Below are 15,673 nucleotides of genomic sequence, written 5' to 3'. Positions count from 1 at the left end.
AGAAAAATAAAGGTATTTAATCTAAACTGTACAAGACCAAAACGACAGAAATCCAACATACACAGTTCAAAGATATGGTTTCAAATGAGTTCTTAAGGTTGCGTTATAATAATCCACAGTTGCGTCACGTTTTAGCCAACAGTACCTTTAGATGCGACAAAAGTTCCAAGGGAAAGCTGCAGCATTGAAAAGCAAGCGATGCGGCACTCCTGAGACCCTGGGGAGGCGATGGGACAACCCCGCTGGACGTAGCGGGCGTGTTGCGGTGACTCCGGTCTGTATGGGGAGGGATGCGATACCTTGCGTGGGTTCCGGTGCGCAGGTTTCAGTGGAAGCGGCCCGCAAAAGGTACGATGCAGCAATCTTCGGGACAGCGACGATCTCCGGTGCGGCGACGATGCGCGGCTCAGCGTCGATCTTCTCCTCTCACGGCCCGTCGATGCGATGGCTCTGCGACGACTCTCGCAGCGACGTGATGCGATCGCAAGGAAGCGGTACGATGATCTCACCCAGTGACGACAGGCTCTGCGACGATACTCGCAGCGATGGTAATCTTCCTGCACCGGACTGGTGCGTCCCGCAAATGAAGGATGGGACGACTCTGGCAGCGGCAATAGGTGCTTTGATGATCTCGGCCTTCGCGGCGGCGGGAATTTCCTCGCACTGACGGGGATGCGCTCCGCAAGCAAGCGATGCGTTAAAACTTGCAGAAAGTCTTTAAAATCTTGGTTTCCAGCTTCCCAACACAGGTTCAACTTCCAGAGGCACCACAACTGGCCCAAGCACTCTAGGAAGGACAGACCTCTCTCAGCAGAGTTCAGGGAAGCTGGGAGTGAAGTCCTTTTGTTCCTCAGACTTCTTAACAGGGAGCCAGCTCTTCTTCAGGCCCTTGGAGATTCCTTCAAGCAAAGGGACACAGCACAAAGCAAAGTCCTTCCCCTCTCCTTGGCAGCAAAGCAACTGCAGGTCAGTTCAGCAAAGCAACAGCAGGACAGTCTTCCTTCTTCAGTCTTCCAGCTTTCTCCTTGGCAGAGGTTCCTTCTTGGTTCCAGGATGATCTAATTTTCTGTAGTCTGGGGTCCTGTACTTATAACCCTAAAAGTGTTTGTTCCCTTTGTGCCTAAGGGCTCTGAGCCCGGTCTGAAGCAGTTCTGGGTGTTCCTTAAAGACTTTGTTTTCCTGGCTTCTCCTTTCCTTTCAGAGAGAGGGGCAGGGTCATCAGCCGCCCAGCAGGAGGTGGAGCCAGCATTGTGGAAGGCAGGCACAGCCCTATTCAGGCCCAGGTGCTATCCCCTCCCACCACTTAAGATGCAGATATTCAGCCTAGGGCTGCCTCATCCAGCCTCCAGGGGGCTCCCCAGCCCCTGTCACTCTCAAACCAGACAGTCAATTCACAAACAGGCCAAGGCACACAGAAAGGTCAGACAAGAGAACAGCCACTTTCTAAAAGTGCTGTTCTCAAACACAGGACTTAAAAACCACCTTTCCTACAAGATGTGTTATTAAATTCTGAGTTGAGGGATACCAGACTTTTATGTCCTACCTTGCTCCTATGGGGAGGTATGCTGGTAGCCACTGTAGCCAGCATTCCCCATGATAGCCTATGGGCAAGGTAGCCTTACAATAGTGAAAAAAAAATGGCTGTAATTCACTACCAGAGCATGTCACCTGCACTAGTACATGCTCTACCTTTCACATACACTGCACCCTGCGCATGGGGGTACCTTGGTCCTTCCATAGGGGTGACCAATGTGTACAGAAAGGGAAGGGTTAGGCCAGGATAGTGGGGACACCGACCAGGAGGACATGGCAGTTCACAGACTGTCCACAGGCACCGCGGTGGCAGGCCTGAGACACCATTTTAGGGCTACTCATGTGGGTGGCACAATCAGTGCTGCAGGCCCACTAGTAGTATTTGTATCACCAGCCCTGGCACACTCAGTGCACCTTACTAGGGACTTCTTGGGGATACAAATATGCCAATCATGGATAACCAATTACAATAACAATTTACACAGGGAGCACTTGCACTTTGACACTGATCAGCAGGGGCAAAGTGCCCAAAGCATCTAAACTAGCAAAAACGAAATCCAGCACAGCATTAAAAATACAGGAGGCAGAGGCTAAAGGACAGGGGAAACCACGCCAAAGATGCCAGGTCTAACAGGATGTAAACAGTTTGTCAGGCAGCATAGGTTTTGTATATCAACTGACAAAACCCAAGGGAGTATACAGAGTTCTGCGAGTGCTGTTCCTGTACCTGACAGAGTGGGGTCCAAATTAGCTATTAAATAATTGGTCCTCTAGAAGTAGTTAGTGATCAGGTCAAGTTTGGCCTTGTGGTAATAGATTATTACCCCTCGTGGCCAGAAATCAGATGTATAAGCAGGGTCATATCTAGTGCTATTGAGTACATGTTGCAAAATGTATTAGTCAGAGAAAGTGTTCCTGACAAGATTGTTACTGACAATGGACCACAGTTTGTTTCCCCTGAGTTTGAAGGTTTCCTCAGAGATTTTGGAATGAAGCATTTCACCACGTCTCAATATAATCCTAGAAGTAATAGTCTTGTGAAGCACTGTAACAGAGTAATTAAAGAAAATATAGAATTATCTTTGGTTAATGGTTTGGACTGGATGCAAGAGGTGAAAAATCTTTTCTGGGCGAATCGCACCATTCGCAATTTAGAAACCAAAGTCTCTCCTTTTGTCTTGTTGAAGGGTAGGTTAAAAGGCTACAAAATAAACAGGAGTGGATGGAAAAGAAAATGCCAATAGGCAGTGGTTTATGGGATGTAAGTGAGAGAAGTGGAGAAGCATAGAAAAAATTTGTAACTGTTAAGAATCGGTAGCTGAATGTGAAAGAAGAAAATTGAGTGAAAGTCTTTTTTTAAAGTTGTGGATTTGCTGTCGTGGATGTGTTTTTGCCCAGCTCTTTTCTTCATCCCGTTACTTCGCTCCCCCCATGCGTGTAAACGTTTCCATTCTCCAATATTTTAGGAAATGCGTGGGTTAAAGTGCAGTGTTTTCTTTCTTTTGACCCGGGTCACAGTTGTGCGCGTGCTGTAAGTGACGTGCTTCTGTCTACATTGCAACGCCAACAAATGATGGACGGAATTCTGAATAAATCATACATTCACCACCAGTCAAGAGACCTGGGTTAAATCCATCGTTCTTTTGCTCACCATGCCACCCCAGTTTAGAACCAGCCATATGCAAATCAGTCTTGACCCTGTGCCTCATGGGAACAGTCCAGACCGAACTGCCAAGCCAAGGCCTCCCTGGACCAGAAACAAGCATCCTGGGACCGGTTTCTGGGTTTTACCCATCATCAGCCAGGCTAGCTTGAATCCAGTGGCACTGTAAGCAAAGGACCCACGTCTGGGCATACCCATACCACTTGGGGTGAAAAGTGCTACGCCAACAAATGATGGACAGAATGCTGAATAAATCATACATTCACCCCAAGGGGTGAGATCTGGGTTAAATCCATCGTTCTTTTGCTCACCATGCCACCCCAGTTTAGACACAGCCATATGCAAATCAGTCTTGACCCTGTGCCTTATGGGAACAGTCCAAACCAAACTGCCAAGCCAAGTCTTCCCTGGACCGGAAACAAGCATCCTGGCACCGGTTTCTGAGTATTACCCTTCATCAGTCAGGCTAGCTTGAATCCAGTGGCACAGTGAGCAAGGGACCCACGTCTGGGCATACCCATTCCACTTAGGGTGAAAAGTGCTAAGCCAACAAATGATGGACGGAATGCTGAATAAATTATACATTCACCCCCAGTCAAGATATCTGGGCTAAATACATCGTTCTTTTGCTCACCATGCCACCCCAGTTTTGACCCAGCCAAATGCAAATCAGTCTTGACCCTATGCCTCATGGGAACAGTCCAATCCGAACTGCCAAGCCAAGTCCTCCCCGGACCGGAAACAAGCATCCTGGAACCGGTTTCTGAGTATTACCCTTCATCAGCCAGGCAACACGTACGCTACTAACATTGATACCATCTCATTCTAAAATAACATAATGTGTCTTTTGTTGCCCAGCACTACTTTTATTTGGGGGGAGGGAGGGAGAGACTTTAATACCATCTTACATAATCACAAGACAGGTTGTCCTACGCATCGTGCGCACTCTCAGGTGTTATTCACGTCCCCTAAATAGAGAATATGTGTTTTATTCCACAGTCCATAATGCACATTTGAGTATATTTTTCTGGCATTTGGCCAGAGATGTATGTGAGAACTGTACTGAGGCACCTATGCTTCCACGGACTGTTTCCAAGCGTTCTCCGGTCTCCCTAACTTAGACAATGACGCCCTCACCAAGTACTTATTACCCATGAATGTGCACATATGCTGCACTATCAGACAGAGTCGTTAAGGAGGAGATCCGGCAGGGTATATACAAAAATTCTTTGCACTCAATGAGGGCTCTGTTAATAGCAATTCTACACATTGGGAGGCTTTCAAAGTTTATATTTGTGGCTTCTGCATTTCTAAACCATCAGGTTTACTGTGAGCAATACAGGGTACACTTCACACTCTGGAACGAGAGCTGAAGGGGTTAAAAGATGACCATGCAGACACATGGCTCCACTATCCTCACCCAGATTCAGGCTGCAGTCTCTTAAGTTAAGGGATGAAGAAAAATGAGAAGTTAAGTTCCTGTCTAGAGCCAGGTGCTATGGGGACGGCGAACATCCTGGAGGCATACTTGCTAGACTGCTTCATGGGACTCTAGGGATATCCTGACTGTACAAAGGCAGAAGGTATCTTGTCAACCTTTTCCTCATAACATACCGCGCTTTTTCAACTAGATGAGTAACTAAGTATCATGTCGATATCTTCCGCTCTTGGTTTGAAGTGCATGAGAGTGAACCCCTCAATATGCCTCTCACAGTAGAAGCGAGTGAAGAGATGAAATCACTAGTCAGGGGGACGGCACCTAGCTTTGATGTGTTAATCTTTGGATTTTATAAGGAATGTTCATCTATTTTTGAGTTTTTTAGACATTTATGACGAAGCCTGAGAGTTGAATAGAGTTTTTCCATCCCTAAAAGAGGAGGTAATCACAATATTGCTGAAATTAGGGAAACCTGCGAAAGATTGCTAATCCTATCATCCGTTGTCATGAATCAATCTTGACACTAAAACACTTGCCAAAATAATAGCTATAAGAGATATATGAGAGATATGGTCTCTCTGATCAGTCAGGCTTCAGACATGGCAGATCAACGTCAGATAATCTTTGTACGTTCTAAACAGATAGACCCTGAACTTCCATGTGCTGTAGTATGTCTGGATGCTCAGAAAGCTTTTGACTCTCTATCCTGGGTACATATGCTTGAAACACTTTCTAGCACGGTGAGGGTTTTTTAGGTTAGATGCCGTTGCTGTATGCTGAAACTGTGGCTTACGCTGTCAATCATTGGTTACATATCCTCCCCTATTCCAATGTCACATGGTATGCAGCAGGGATGCCCCATCACCGCTATTGCAACTGAACCTCTCAGCATTTCAAAAGAAAAGCATCATAATCGTGGCCCGTACACTGCAAAGAAGAGCTATCTTATCTTCCTCTCTGCGGACAATATTGTTCTTCACGTCAAAGATCTCCCCCTTAATCTCTGCCCTATCATGAGAGAGAGAATACGATTTGGTAGATACTCACAACCGTAAATTCATTGGAGCAAATGGCAGATGATCTCTCTTACATTGGGACTGTGCACACTCACTGTCAAGTTTCCATTGTTATGGTTGATGATCCAACAAGATATACAAGAATAATAGTTCACCGTGACCTGTCTTCGGTGATCCAGGCAAATTATGGCCTGGTAGTTCAGAGAATAAAACATCAAGCTCAGCTCTGGACCACAGTCCTGATCTAATCTAACAAGTGGGATGCATTGTGGTTATAAAGATAATATTTCTACCCCAGCCACTTTATTTATTCATGAACATACTCTTGCCCTTCACCAAAGCTTTCTTCAGCACAGTCCAATCCATCTTCTCAAGCTGGTAAACATCCTAGAGTTCCCTGGGCAACACTGACATTCCTATATGCCAGAGGAATTTAAACTGCCAATGCACACATGATCTGGAACACCCCATTGATTGCTCTCATTGCTGAGACAATAACACAAACCCACTTGTGCTCAGATCTAATTTCATGCATATGTGACGCTCGGCACACTTACCGGGTATTCAAGAATTCTTCTCTCTCTACATCTCGATCTCTGATCTCTCCTTTTGCTATGATTCGAAGGCACAACAGCAGCTGACTGCATTAGGGCTGAAGACTATGGGTGCTTTTGTTTTTAATAGGTGGTAAACTTATCACCCTAGAAGTGTTTAAACAAAGGGGTAGGACTATACCCTAATGTATCGTCCTATAGTAGCAGATCAAAATAACACTACAGGCACATTTCCTACTTTTTTTTACGATCACCTCCCTCGCCCCACCCCCCTTCTTAACTTCTCGCTAGCATATGCCTCTATCTCCGCCCAAGGACTCATAAGCAAATTGTACAATGTGATGTCAGATGAGTTCATCCTCCCTGAGCTACAAGTTTCAGGAGAATGTGGGCACAAGACTTTGGTTTTCGTTCACACATAACATCTGGAGATATTGTTGCACATAAACCCAAAAGGTATCCCTATATAGCAGACACAGATTACTGCACTTTAAGTCCCTACATAGAGTACACTACACCCCAGCGTGTCTCCATGCTATAGGACTTGCAACCGGCTCCACACGCTTTAGATGCCAATGTCATGCTTTCACCTGGCATGGTCCTGACCCCCTCCCACGGGTTCTAGGGAAGCATATTTACTATCCTGTCTCAAATATTGTTTATCCAATGACTCCTTCCCCTATTCAAGACTTGTAAGGCCATGTTAAAGTCATTCCCAAGCATTTGTGTAAATTCACAGCTTTAGCTATCCCTCTTGTGAAAGAAGTGTTGCTATAAGAAGGGGTAAGGGTGGAGGATTGCGTTTACTGTTCGGTCACAATGCGCATTTATAAATCTACCGTACCCCTCACTTCTCGTCCCAGAGACATTTTGTCTCCTCTGTGTTCATATTAATTCGAGATAGAGCGGCATGGGCAGTAGTATCTGTTTTGTTTGATTGCTCTTTGGGGTATGGAAATAGAATGTGCATTTTTATCCCTGTAAGCAATTTGATGGCCAGTGACATTGCCGTGGATGTCAGCTCTACTCACTGATGTACTAATGCAGCACAATTCTACCATGTACTAGGCATTTGCTGCACTCTCACAATTGTATGATTTGATTCTATGAATATTTCATTTATGATGCTGATGGCTATGTACTTGATTTTAGTAACGCATTATAATTTCATAAATAACAAAAAAAAAGCCTTTAAAATGTTATTATCATACACAATTTACAAACTGCCATTTGTGTACGTCAAAAGAGCTACTAGGTCAACGTTTGGTAATTAAAACTTGATAGGGGTCCCAACATATTTTTAGATGTTTTAAAATCGTCCTGCTGGCATGCTGGCTCTTATGATAACTGCACATAAGAAATTAAGAAATGAGATAAGACCACCTTTAAGAGTTAAACTGCCTGAGTTTAATATATTTTCCTTAATATATCAGGTGGACATGAGCGCAAAAAGCCTCAATTTATTAAATGGTATATGTTGTTCTCTTTGAAAAAAAGAAGCCATTAAGAGAGAAATTACACGCATATTTTGGAATCAAACATTACCTTAGCAGACAGTGCATTTTCACATTAGTAACACACACTCAGAGCTTCAATTTCAGACAAACCACAAAAGGAATAATTTTTATCAGCAACACAAATTTACAACTTTCTTTGTCGTTGTGCAAGCTTGGCATATTCAACACAAGTTCTGAATAAGTTTGGTAGCTATTCTTTCTGGACCAGAAAGTCCAATAATAAAGTGCTCTTTTCAGCAGGGCTAACTATTTCAACACCAAGTTGGAACTAGTAATGCCTCGATGTTATAAGCACATTCTCCAGAACAAACAAGAGAATTTACTAGCTTCTGCTTTTGTGTCGATAACCCTGTCAAAGCAGACCAGCAGTTTCCAGGGAATATTGGGAATGAGGAAAGGTCCTTCCAGCAACAGTCCAGCATCCTTGCTGCTTGTGAACAGTTCGCCTTTGTGTTCTCCATGGATTCAGCTTGTTGCTTTGTTGCAAAGTTTTGTATAATACCGAGGACCTTTCGGTCAAACTTCAGAGTGCATGCAGCGCAAGGATCACTTCCACACCTTCACGATTCCATCTCTGGAAGCAGTCACTATGAAACCTTGTGTTGTCTGGAAGGTGGCAATGTCAGTGATGATATCATGATGACCAACAGGCAGAGACTCAGGGCCCCTTCGAGGAGTATCATCTGTGGGTCCGGGTTTTGGTTTGCTCTGAATTTCCTGTACAAAAAGGCAAATAACAATCAGATAGCTTATTTCTAACAACACAAAGTTCACCCTAAAGAATATGCCTGTTGTGTCGGCGAACAGACTGTAAAATGAGACCAGTTGACAACAACTCATGACACAAAAATCTAACGTGTTACTTCAATGGGGTTTACTTTTACGCCAATAATATTAGGGTCCTTCCCTGATGCAACGACATGTGCATGTATTCTCGCCTCTTCCACACCAGATCACTACTGTACTACAGCAGGGCATGGCTACAACATGTAGAATCAGATACCATTAATGGTATGGAGACCACTAAAAACCCACTGTCACAAATATTTTACAATGGAAATTATCATACGCTTATGAAGTTTAGCATTCTGATCGGTCTACTGGACTTGCAAGTTGCTGATCTTGGAAACTGGAGACCTACTCGGTACATGAGCAAAATCTTAGGTGATTATGTGCAAATCACTGTTTTCGTTTCACAAATTCAAAAGTGTAAAGTATGTTAAAACAACTGTACAGTGTACTGTCTTGTGCTAACTCAATTACATGTTCCTTACACCAACCGCATTTACATCCTGGTTTCCTGACATTCTAAACTGGTTGGGAAGTAGTCTGGATTAACAGGGGTGATCAGCAATATACCCACTGACCCCAGAAACTATGATCAGACTCACAGGATGTCTAGCAAAGGTAAATCAGAAAGGCTTTAAACACCCGGGTATTTTCAAAGCCAAAGAACCCATTGAATTATTTAATCATCATGTCTATTGCCTTCTCCATGAGTTCAGGTGAAGATGTGAAACAAAGAAGAAAACTATCACTTGTGCAGACTTTTTCAAACTGATCACATTATCAAAGTTTGGATATGTGCTCCAAAGAAAGACCTACCCGGTACTAGAAATTGATTTTCAGAGACCAAACCACATAGTTAGATTCCTCCCATGGGAAGGAGCACCACCATGAACACTGACAAAGATGTTAGCTAGAAGCAAATATGATGAGGGTATTGCTCTGGAAGCCGTACCACGTATTACTGAGCGGCACGCTGACAGTGGTTAATGAATGGGCCTTTGCTCCGCAAGATGACCCTTCACTTTCAACAGTTTGGAAAATGCTGTGATCTCGAACCAACTGGCTGCACTGTACAGGAAGGGGAGGTTGGAGAGACTACTGGAAAAGAAGTGGTTAGTGGTAAGGGCCTGGAAGGCAATAGCTAAATACTTTATGGGAAGGAGTCCTGACTAAGGAAACACCCCTTTGGAATAATGATCATTTATGAGCAGTGGTAAACCTGAGGGATATTTAAACAAGCATTTGCATTGCAATAGGTCTCGCAATTGCGAAATTTTGAGCTACTGGCATTGTAAATGACTCTATTTGTATGTACTGTTTGCTTTTATGACTTTTGTCGAATAAAGCCTGTCTGAACTGGAACTGGCCAAGCCTTTTATTTATGCGTTTAAAAAACCTGCAATAATAAAACGCATTTCCATTTGCAATACCAGCAGGTCAAAATTTCTTAAAATACAAGACTTGTTGCATTGCAAATGCTTATTGTTTACAAGTGCACAATGCTGCGATTTCACGTTAATAGAGGCCACACCCCTTTCTTTAGACGAGCCATGTCTAAAGAAAGGTGTGTGGCCGCTATTAAAGTGAAAGCACTGTACGTGGCGCTTTTACTAAACAAAGCATTTGTTTGTCAAGTTGACAAACAAGTGCTTTTTTTTTGTAAAAGTGCCCCGTGAAAGTGTGCATGGCGCGCTGAATGTTGCAGGAAAGCATGTTGTGCCTGAGGTAGGATAAACTCATTAAACAAAATAGTGCTTACAGACTAAATAAGACATACTGTGTAACAATCAAAGGAAAAGGGCGAGTCCTCATGGGAGGTTACAAACGAAGACAAGGCGGTACTAAAGAGGGACTAACAAGCCAAGATACTATTTGCTATTACAGGTGTGTACTGTCTCTGTAAGAGGGGACAGGGCAAAAATCAGGCAGGCCCCTTGTATCGCTTCGGTGCTGAGAAGTGGCTGCATCAGGGATGAGGCCATGCATACTATAGAGTCCCTATGCACCTTTCTGCAGTGTGGCGTTCTCCTTCTGTTTCCTGTCCCTTTCCTCTCTGTGCTGGTCCTCTGGTAGACGCCTCGGATCCCCTGGGGGCACAGCGCCCGGACTTGGTTTCAGCGTCCCGGTCCACCGGAGGGGCGGATGGGAGCTCCGGTGCCTATCGCGTCATCGGGGAACGCCTCTCTGGGGCCTACTGCCGTGCAGGCTCACCTCGCGTTGGATCGCTCGGCCTTAGATGCCGCGAAGTTCAGTCCAGCTTCGATGCCTGGCCCCCCCACAGAACTCCCTCCGAGCAGTGTCACCCGCTCACGCCCTTTCCTCACCGCGATGTCCGAGGCATCTCTGCAATATCACTTGGGTCTCGGATTGCATCTTTGCTCTCTCTCTCCGCTCACCTCTTTCTCCAGGCGGGGTCACTACAAGCTCCGCCAAGCATGGTCTTGGACTGCCGGCCACCTCCCCCCTTGAACACCGACTGAATTACCCAATTCAACCAGTCAACACATGGGGGTCTTTGGAAGTCAAGGGGGGGTACGGGGCCCCCCCCCTGGCCGTATTTATTAAAATATAAAAACAAATCAAAAATTTTAATCAAATAAACATTTCTGACAATTATTAAAATGCACACTTTTCAGAATATTAGATTGACATCCGTTTCGACATGGTATGATGGGCTAACCTTAACAAATAGCTAATACAGCGTGTCTCCTAACGTAATCTAATCATCCTGAAAATTAAACTGCATTCTAATATTTCCAATACTTTTTAATAACTTTTTAATAACTTTAATAAAGGCCTACGGCAAGGTCGCCAACCGGTGTCAGATCCTTTTACAGCTGCGCTCTCACGTTGAAGATGCGCATGCGCAACCCAGGGCACGTTTCACCCACGTGCGCTCCCGGAACTCCATTTAACCATAACAGGAGGGCCCAGACACTCGCGCACCTTAGTGACGTCATAGTGTTGTGAGGGGTGGCTACCAGCCTGAGGAAAGCGTAGACTCCCTCCCCCGCACCCTTTACAACGGGATATCATATCCTGCCCCTGAAGTTCTGAGAGAGACCAATGGCCCCTCCCGCGGGCGGCCCCTTTCGTGAATGGGTCCGCCCCCCCGTAAGGACCTTAAAATGCTGCTCACCGATTAATGACCTTACCGCCAGACACACATAATAAATACGACATTGCTATTCTAAAAGGAAAAAAGGCCTAAGGAGAAAATTGTTAATACACAGAAAAGCACAAAACATATACATATACAGATACTCCTGTAAGCGGGAAAAAAGGCCTAAGGAGAGAATTAGTTAAATATCATGGCACTGCACAAAATATTTACTTCTGTTCTACCTTCCAGTAGACGGGAACTTCAAGGCCTACTGGATCAAACCCCCTAAACCTATAGTCTGGCACATTGACCAACCTGATTCTCACCATTTGCCAGGCCCCAAGGTCTGCTAACAAGGGATGGAGGGTGGGGAAAATTACACGGCCCCACGGCGGGGCGAGGAGCGAGCCTGGGGGCGCGGGCACAAAGAGGCCGCTTCCCGCGCTCCCCAGGCTCTTAACCCCTTCGCCGCCGCGACCCCGCCCCCCCGCCCCGGAAGCACACCAGTACCTCCGGGGCGAGGGGGCGGGGAACGCGGCCCCGAAGGGGACGGGTTGTGGGAGGGACCGGGCCCCGCCATGCTTGCGTGGGGGCCTATTGGCCCCCCCTTGTATCATGGTCTTGGACTGCCGGCCACCTCCCCCCTTGAACACCGACTGAATTACCCAATTCAACCAGTCAACACATGGGGGTCTTTGGAAGTCAAGGGGGGGTACGGGGCCCCCCCCCTGGCCGTATTTATTAAAATATAAAAACAAATCAAAAATTTTAATCAAATAAACATTTCTGACAATTATTAAAATGCACACTTTTCAGAATATTAGATTGACATCCGTTTCGACATGGTATGATGGGCTAACCTTAACAAATAGCTAATACAGCGTGTCTCCTAACGTAATCTAATCATCCTGAAAATTAAACTGCATTCTAATATTTCCAATACTTTTTAATAACTTTTTAATAACTTTAATAAAGGCCTACGGCAAGGTCGCCAACCGGTGTCAGATCCTTTTACAGCTGCGCTCTCACGTTGAAGATGCGCATGCGCAACCCAGGGCACGTTTCACCCACGTGCGCTCCCGGAACTCCATTTAACCATAACAGGAGGGCCCAGACACTCGCGCACCTTAGTGACGTCATAGTGTTGTGAGGGGTGGCTACCAGCCTGAGGAAAGCGTAGACTCCCTCCCCCGCACCCTTTACAACGGGATATCATATCCTGCCCCTGAAGTTCTGAGAGAGACCAATGGCCCCTCCCGCGGGCGGCCCCTTTCGTGAATGGGTCCGCCCCCCCGTAAGGACCTTAAAATGCTGCTCACCGATTAATGACCTTACCGCCACAGGCCAGGTAGTTTACCGACTATCTGGCCCCCCCCCAACCGCCTACACTGAAAGGTCATAACTTCCTAATCCAAACCCCTCTACCCCTGCTATTTTGTTCCCTACCCCCATGACATCCCTGACTCTGTCCACTGGACCCCCCACCCTGTGAGTAGAGCCTCTAATAAACGTCAACTCCTCATTATCAGCCGACTGTTAGTCTACTTGGTCCTGATATGACCCCTTGTGGGATATTCTGTCATTAAAGTGTCCTGATATGACCCCTTGTGGGATATTCTGTCATTAAAGTGTAGGAAATAGTTTCTCCAACCAAGTGTAGATCCTCTTTATCGAGTGATTCTTCACCGAGTGACTCCGTGCACTCGCTAGATTCCCCCCCCCCCCCCTTTTACGTGCAGCCGGGGGAAAACGCAGCCCCCCCCATGGTGCAATCTGGGTCCTATCATCGTTACCCCATGTCCTAAAATGAACGAGGGTGTGGGGGCATGCCTCTCGAGGGTCCCTGCAGATGCTGTGACCGGGGCTATCCTGGTACTCCCATCCTACTCTTCCCACTGGCCTGCTGTACAGTCTGCTAACCATCCACACCCAGCCACTACGCTCTGGAAGTGTTTAAGTGTATGGTACTACTTTTACCCCACTTCATGAACCGGGGAACTGAGGCGTTGCATAGGCCTATCAATCCTGGGGTTGCCGAAGCTAGGAATGTACACCCTTGTGTACTATCCCATCTCTACCGTTGTCACTTACCATTCGGTGATCTATGCATATTATGCTGACACTGGTGGCCCTGCGTGCACAGGCGCCGTTACTGTAGGTATACATTTCCTCTCACGGCAAATACTGCCATTTTGTGAAACCACATCCTGCTACATAACTGCCGCCAGCCCAATATAAGGGCTTACACACCGAAACAATCAACTCTGTGTTGGCACCTCCTGGGTCTTTTGATCGCTCGCCCATCACACTTGCGTTGTTGTTTGCCATCCTCTACCTGACGTAAGCATCCCTTGGGCTGTCCACCTGTAGCAGCAGTTGTGATGCGGAGCACTCCAGATATCCACCATGGACCCGGCCACACATAAATGAAAAAGATAAACACAAACCATTAGTGTTTCTGGCGATAACTGCTGTACACGTGCTAGTCTTACATTGCCATCACTTGCTACGTTTGAGATACAATTAGCGTCAGATGCATACTGCTAAACACTTCCGACTAAGTGTTGAGCATAACCTTAGTTTGTGTCCCCTGTAGCGTGACTGTATAAGTGTTACGAAGAGTGCCCTGTAAAATGGCCTTCATTCACGAATACTACCCAGTGTGTAGTGCAGTGACACAAAGCATGGAGTACCCAGTGCATACCATAGCGCCCTCATGCCTCCTTAAGGATGATTAGGATATCAGTTTAAAAGGAACAGTCAGTTTGTATTGGCACCCACCCACCCAATCACAACTTGATGAGATATACGTATTCTAAGTATCGAACCCCTCGCGCCTGACTGTTGGCTACGACCGTGGCTGCCAGTGGTAACGCGTAATATAACTAAGGGGCAACCATCACCTATATGTATTATTCTTATGACAACAGACTGAGCATCATTCCCTTAACGGGTTGCATGTAACAGGTGGCCCTCCAGCTGCCACACATGAGTTTCCAATCAATTCATAGTATACCGCCACCTCTCGTAAATCATGATGCAACATTAGTTTCAACAGATCAGGGTTTAATGTGTTACCGTTCATTAACCCATTCTGCCTCCCCCAGTTCCGCCCTGGTCATATGCAAATCAGTCCGACCCCCCCTGCCCATATAAGAGCACCAGCAGTATACGCGATGGTATTTAGGCATGGTCACGACCTTCCTTGTTAGATCCCCTCTACTATAGTGAGTCCTTTGCTTGCTATATGTCCTCTGAGAAGATTACCTGAAACTAATAGGCATACTATGGAATGTCAATTTCCTGGCTGACATTGGTACGGCTGACTCAAATAGGCAGTAAAACAGGGGGCGAAGAATTTAGTGCCAAATGCTGTTAAGTAGACACGCAAGTGCACACAGGTGACCCAGAACTAGTATTGTCAATACTCCTGATAGATATATCCCTTACGCAGCCACTTACCATGTTACCGTTTGCAAGTAGCATTACCTTGTTCCGGGGGCGTCAAAGGTTTTTTACCACTGAAACCAGGCTTAAATCGCACTGTGCCTAGTAACTTGTGCTGCACATTTCATAGTTTTGTCCTGTGATCAAAACGAGGCCTATAACCTAGGCAAGTACGCACGCAAGTGTAACTTGAATCAGCAAGCCCACAGGTGACCCCGAACTAGTATTGTCAATAATACCGATAGATATATTGATTACATCGACCACTCTGCCATGTTATCGTTGTAAGTAGCATTAGCTTGGTCTGTGGGCGGATACCCAGGTGAAGTAGACACACAATATTGTTTTACTGAGATCCCTCCTGTTGAACCGGACAGGATCTACAACAGAATTCCCCGCACCCAGAAAGAAATATTGTGGGGTGGCGGGGTTAGTGCAAGGAGGGTGTTAAACAGGGAGCAGATTACAGTGCCCGCCCCGCAATGATGGTTACATTGTCCATTTACCAAATAATAGCGACCACGACTGTCTTGTCGCTGAGTCAGAAAGGAAAAACAAAGGGCACAGTAATTGTCATCCTAATGTCACAGCATTTAACCCATGTGGGCAGCTT

The 15,673-nt window shown here is 45.9% G+C and overlaps 1 protein-coding gene across 1 annotated transcript in view; it reads right to left on the bottom strand.

Annotated features, from left to right (window-relative positions):
• Positions 1–7,588: 7,588 nt before the first annotated feature.
• Positions 7,589–15,673, bottom strand: part of PIK3R4 (phosphoinositide-3-kinase regulatory subunit 4) — a 195,447-nt gene continuing 187,362 nt past the window's right edge. Inside the window, exon 20 of the mRNA XM_078663885.1 lies at positions 7,589–8,438. Coding sequence (XP_078520011.1) covers positions 8,268–8,438 — 171 coding nt within the window. The 3' untranslated portion in view covers positions 7,589–8,267. The remainder of the gene's footprint in view (positions 8,439–15,673) is intronic.

The sequence above is a fragment of the Lissotriton helveticus genome, chromosome 10, assembly GCF_964261635.1.
Source record: "Lissotriton helveticus chromosome 10, aLisHel1.1, whole genome shotgun sequence".
NCBI classification, from domain to species: Eukaryota; Metazoa; Chordata; class Amphibia; order Caudata; family Salamandridae; genus Lissotriton; species Lissotriton helveticus.
Note: the sequence above shows the minus strand (reverse complement) of the source record. Positions and strands in the feature narration are given on the sequence as shown.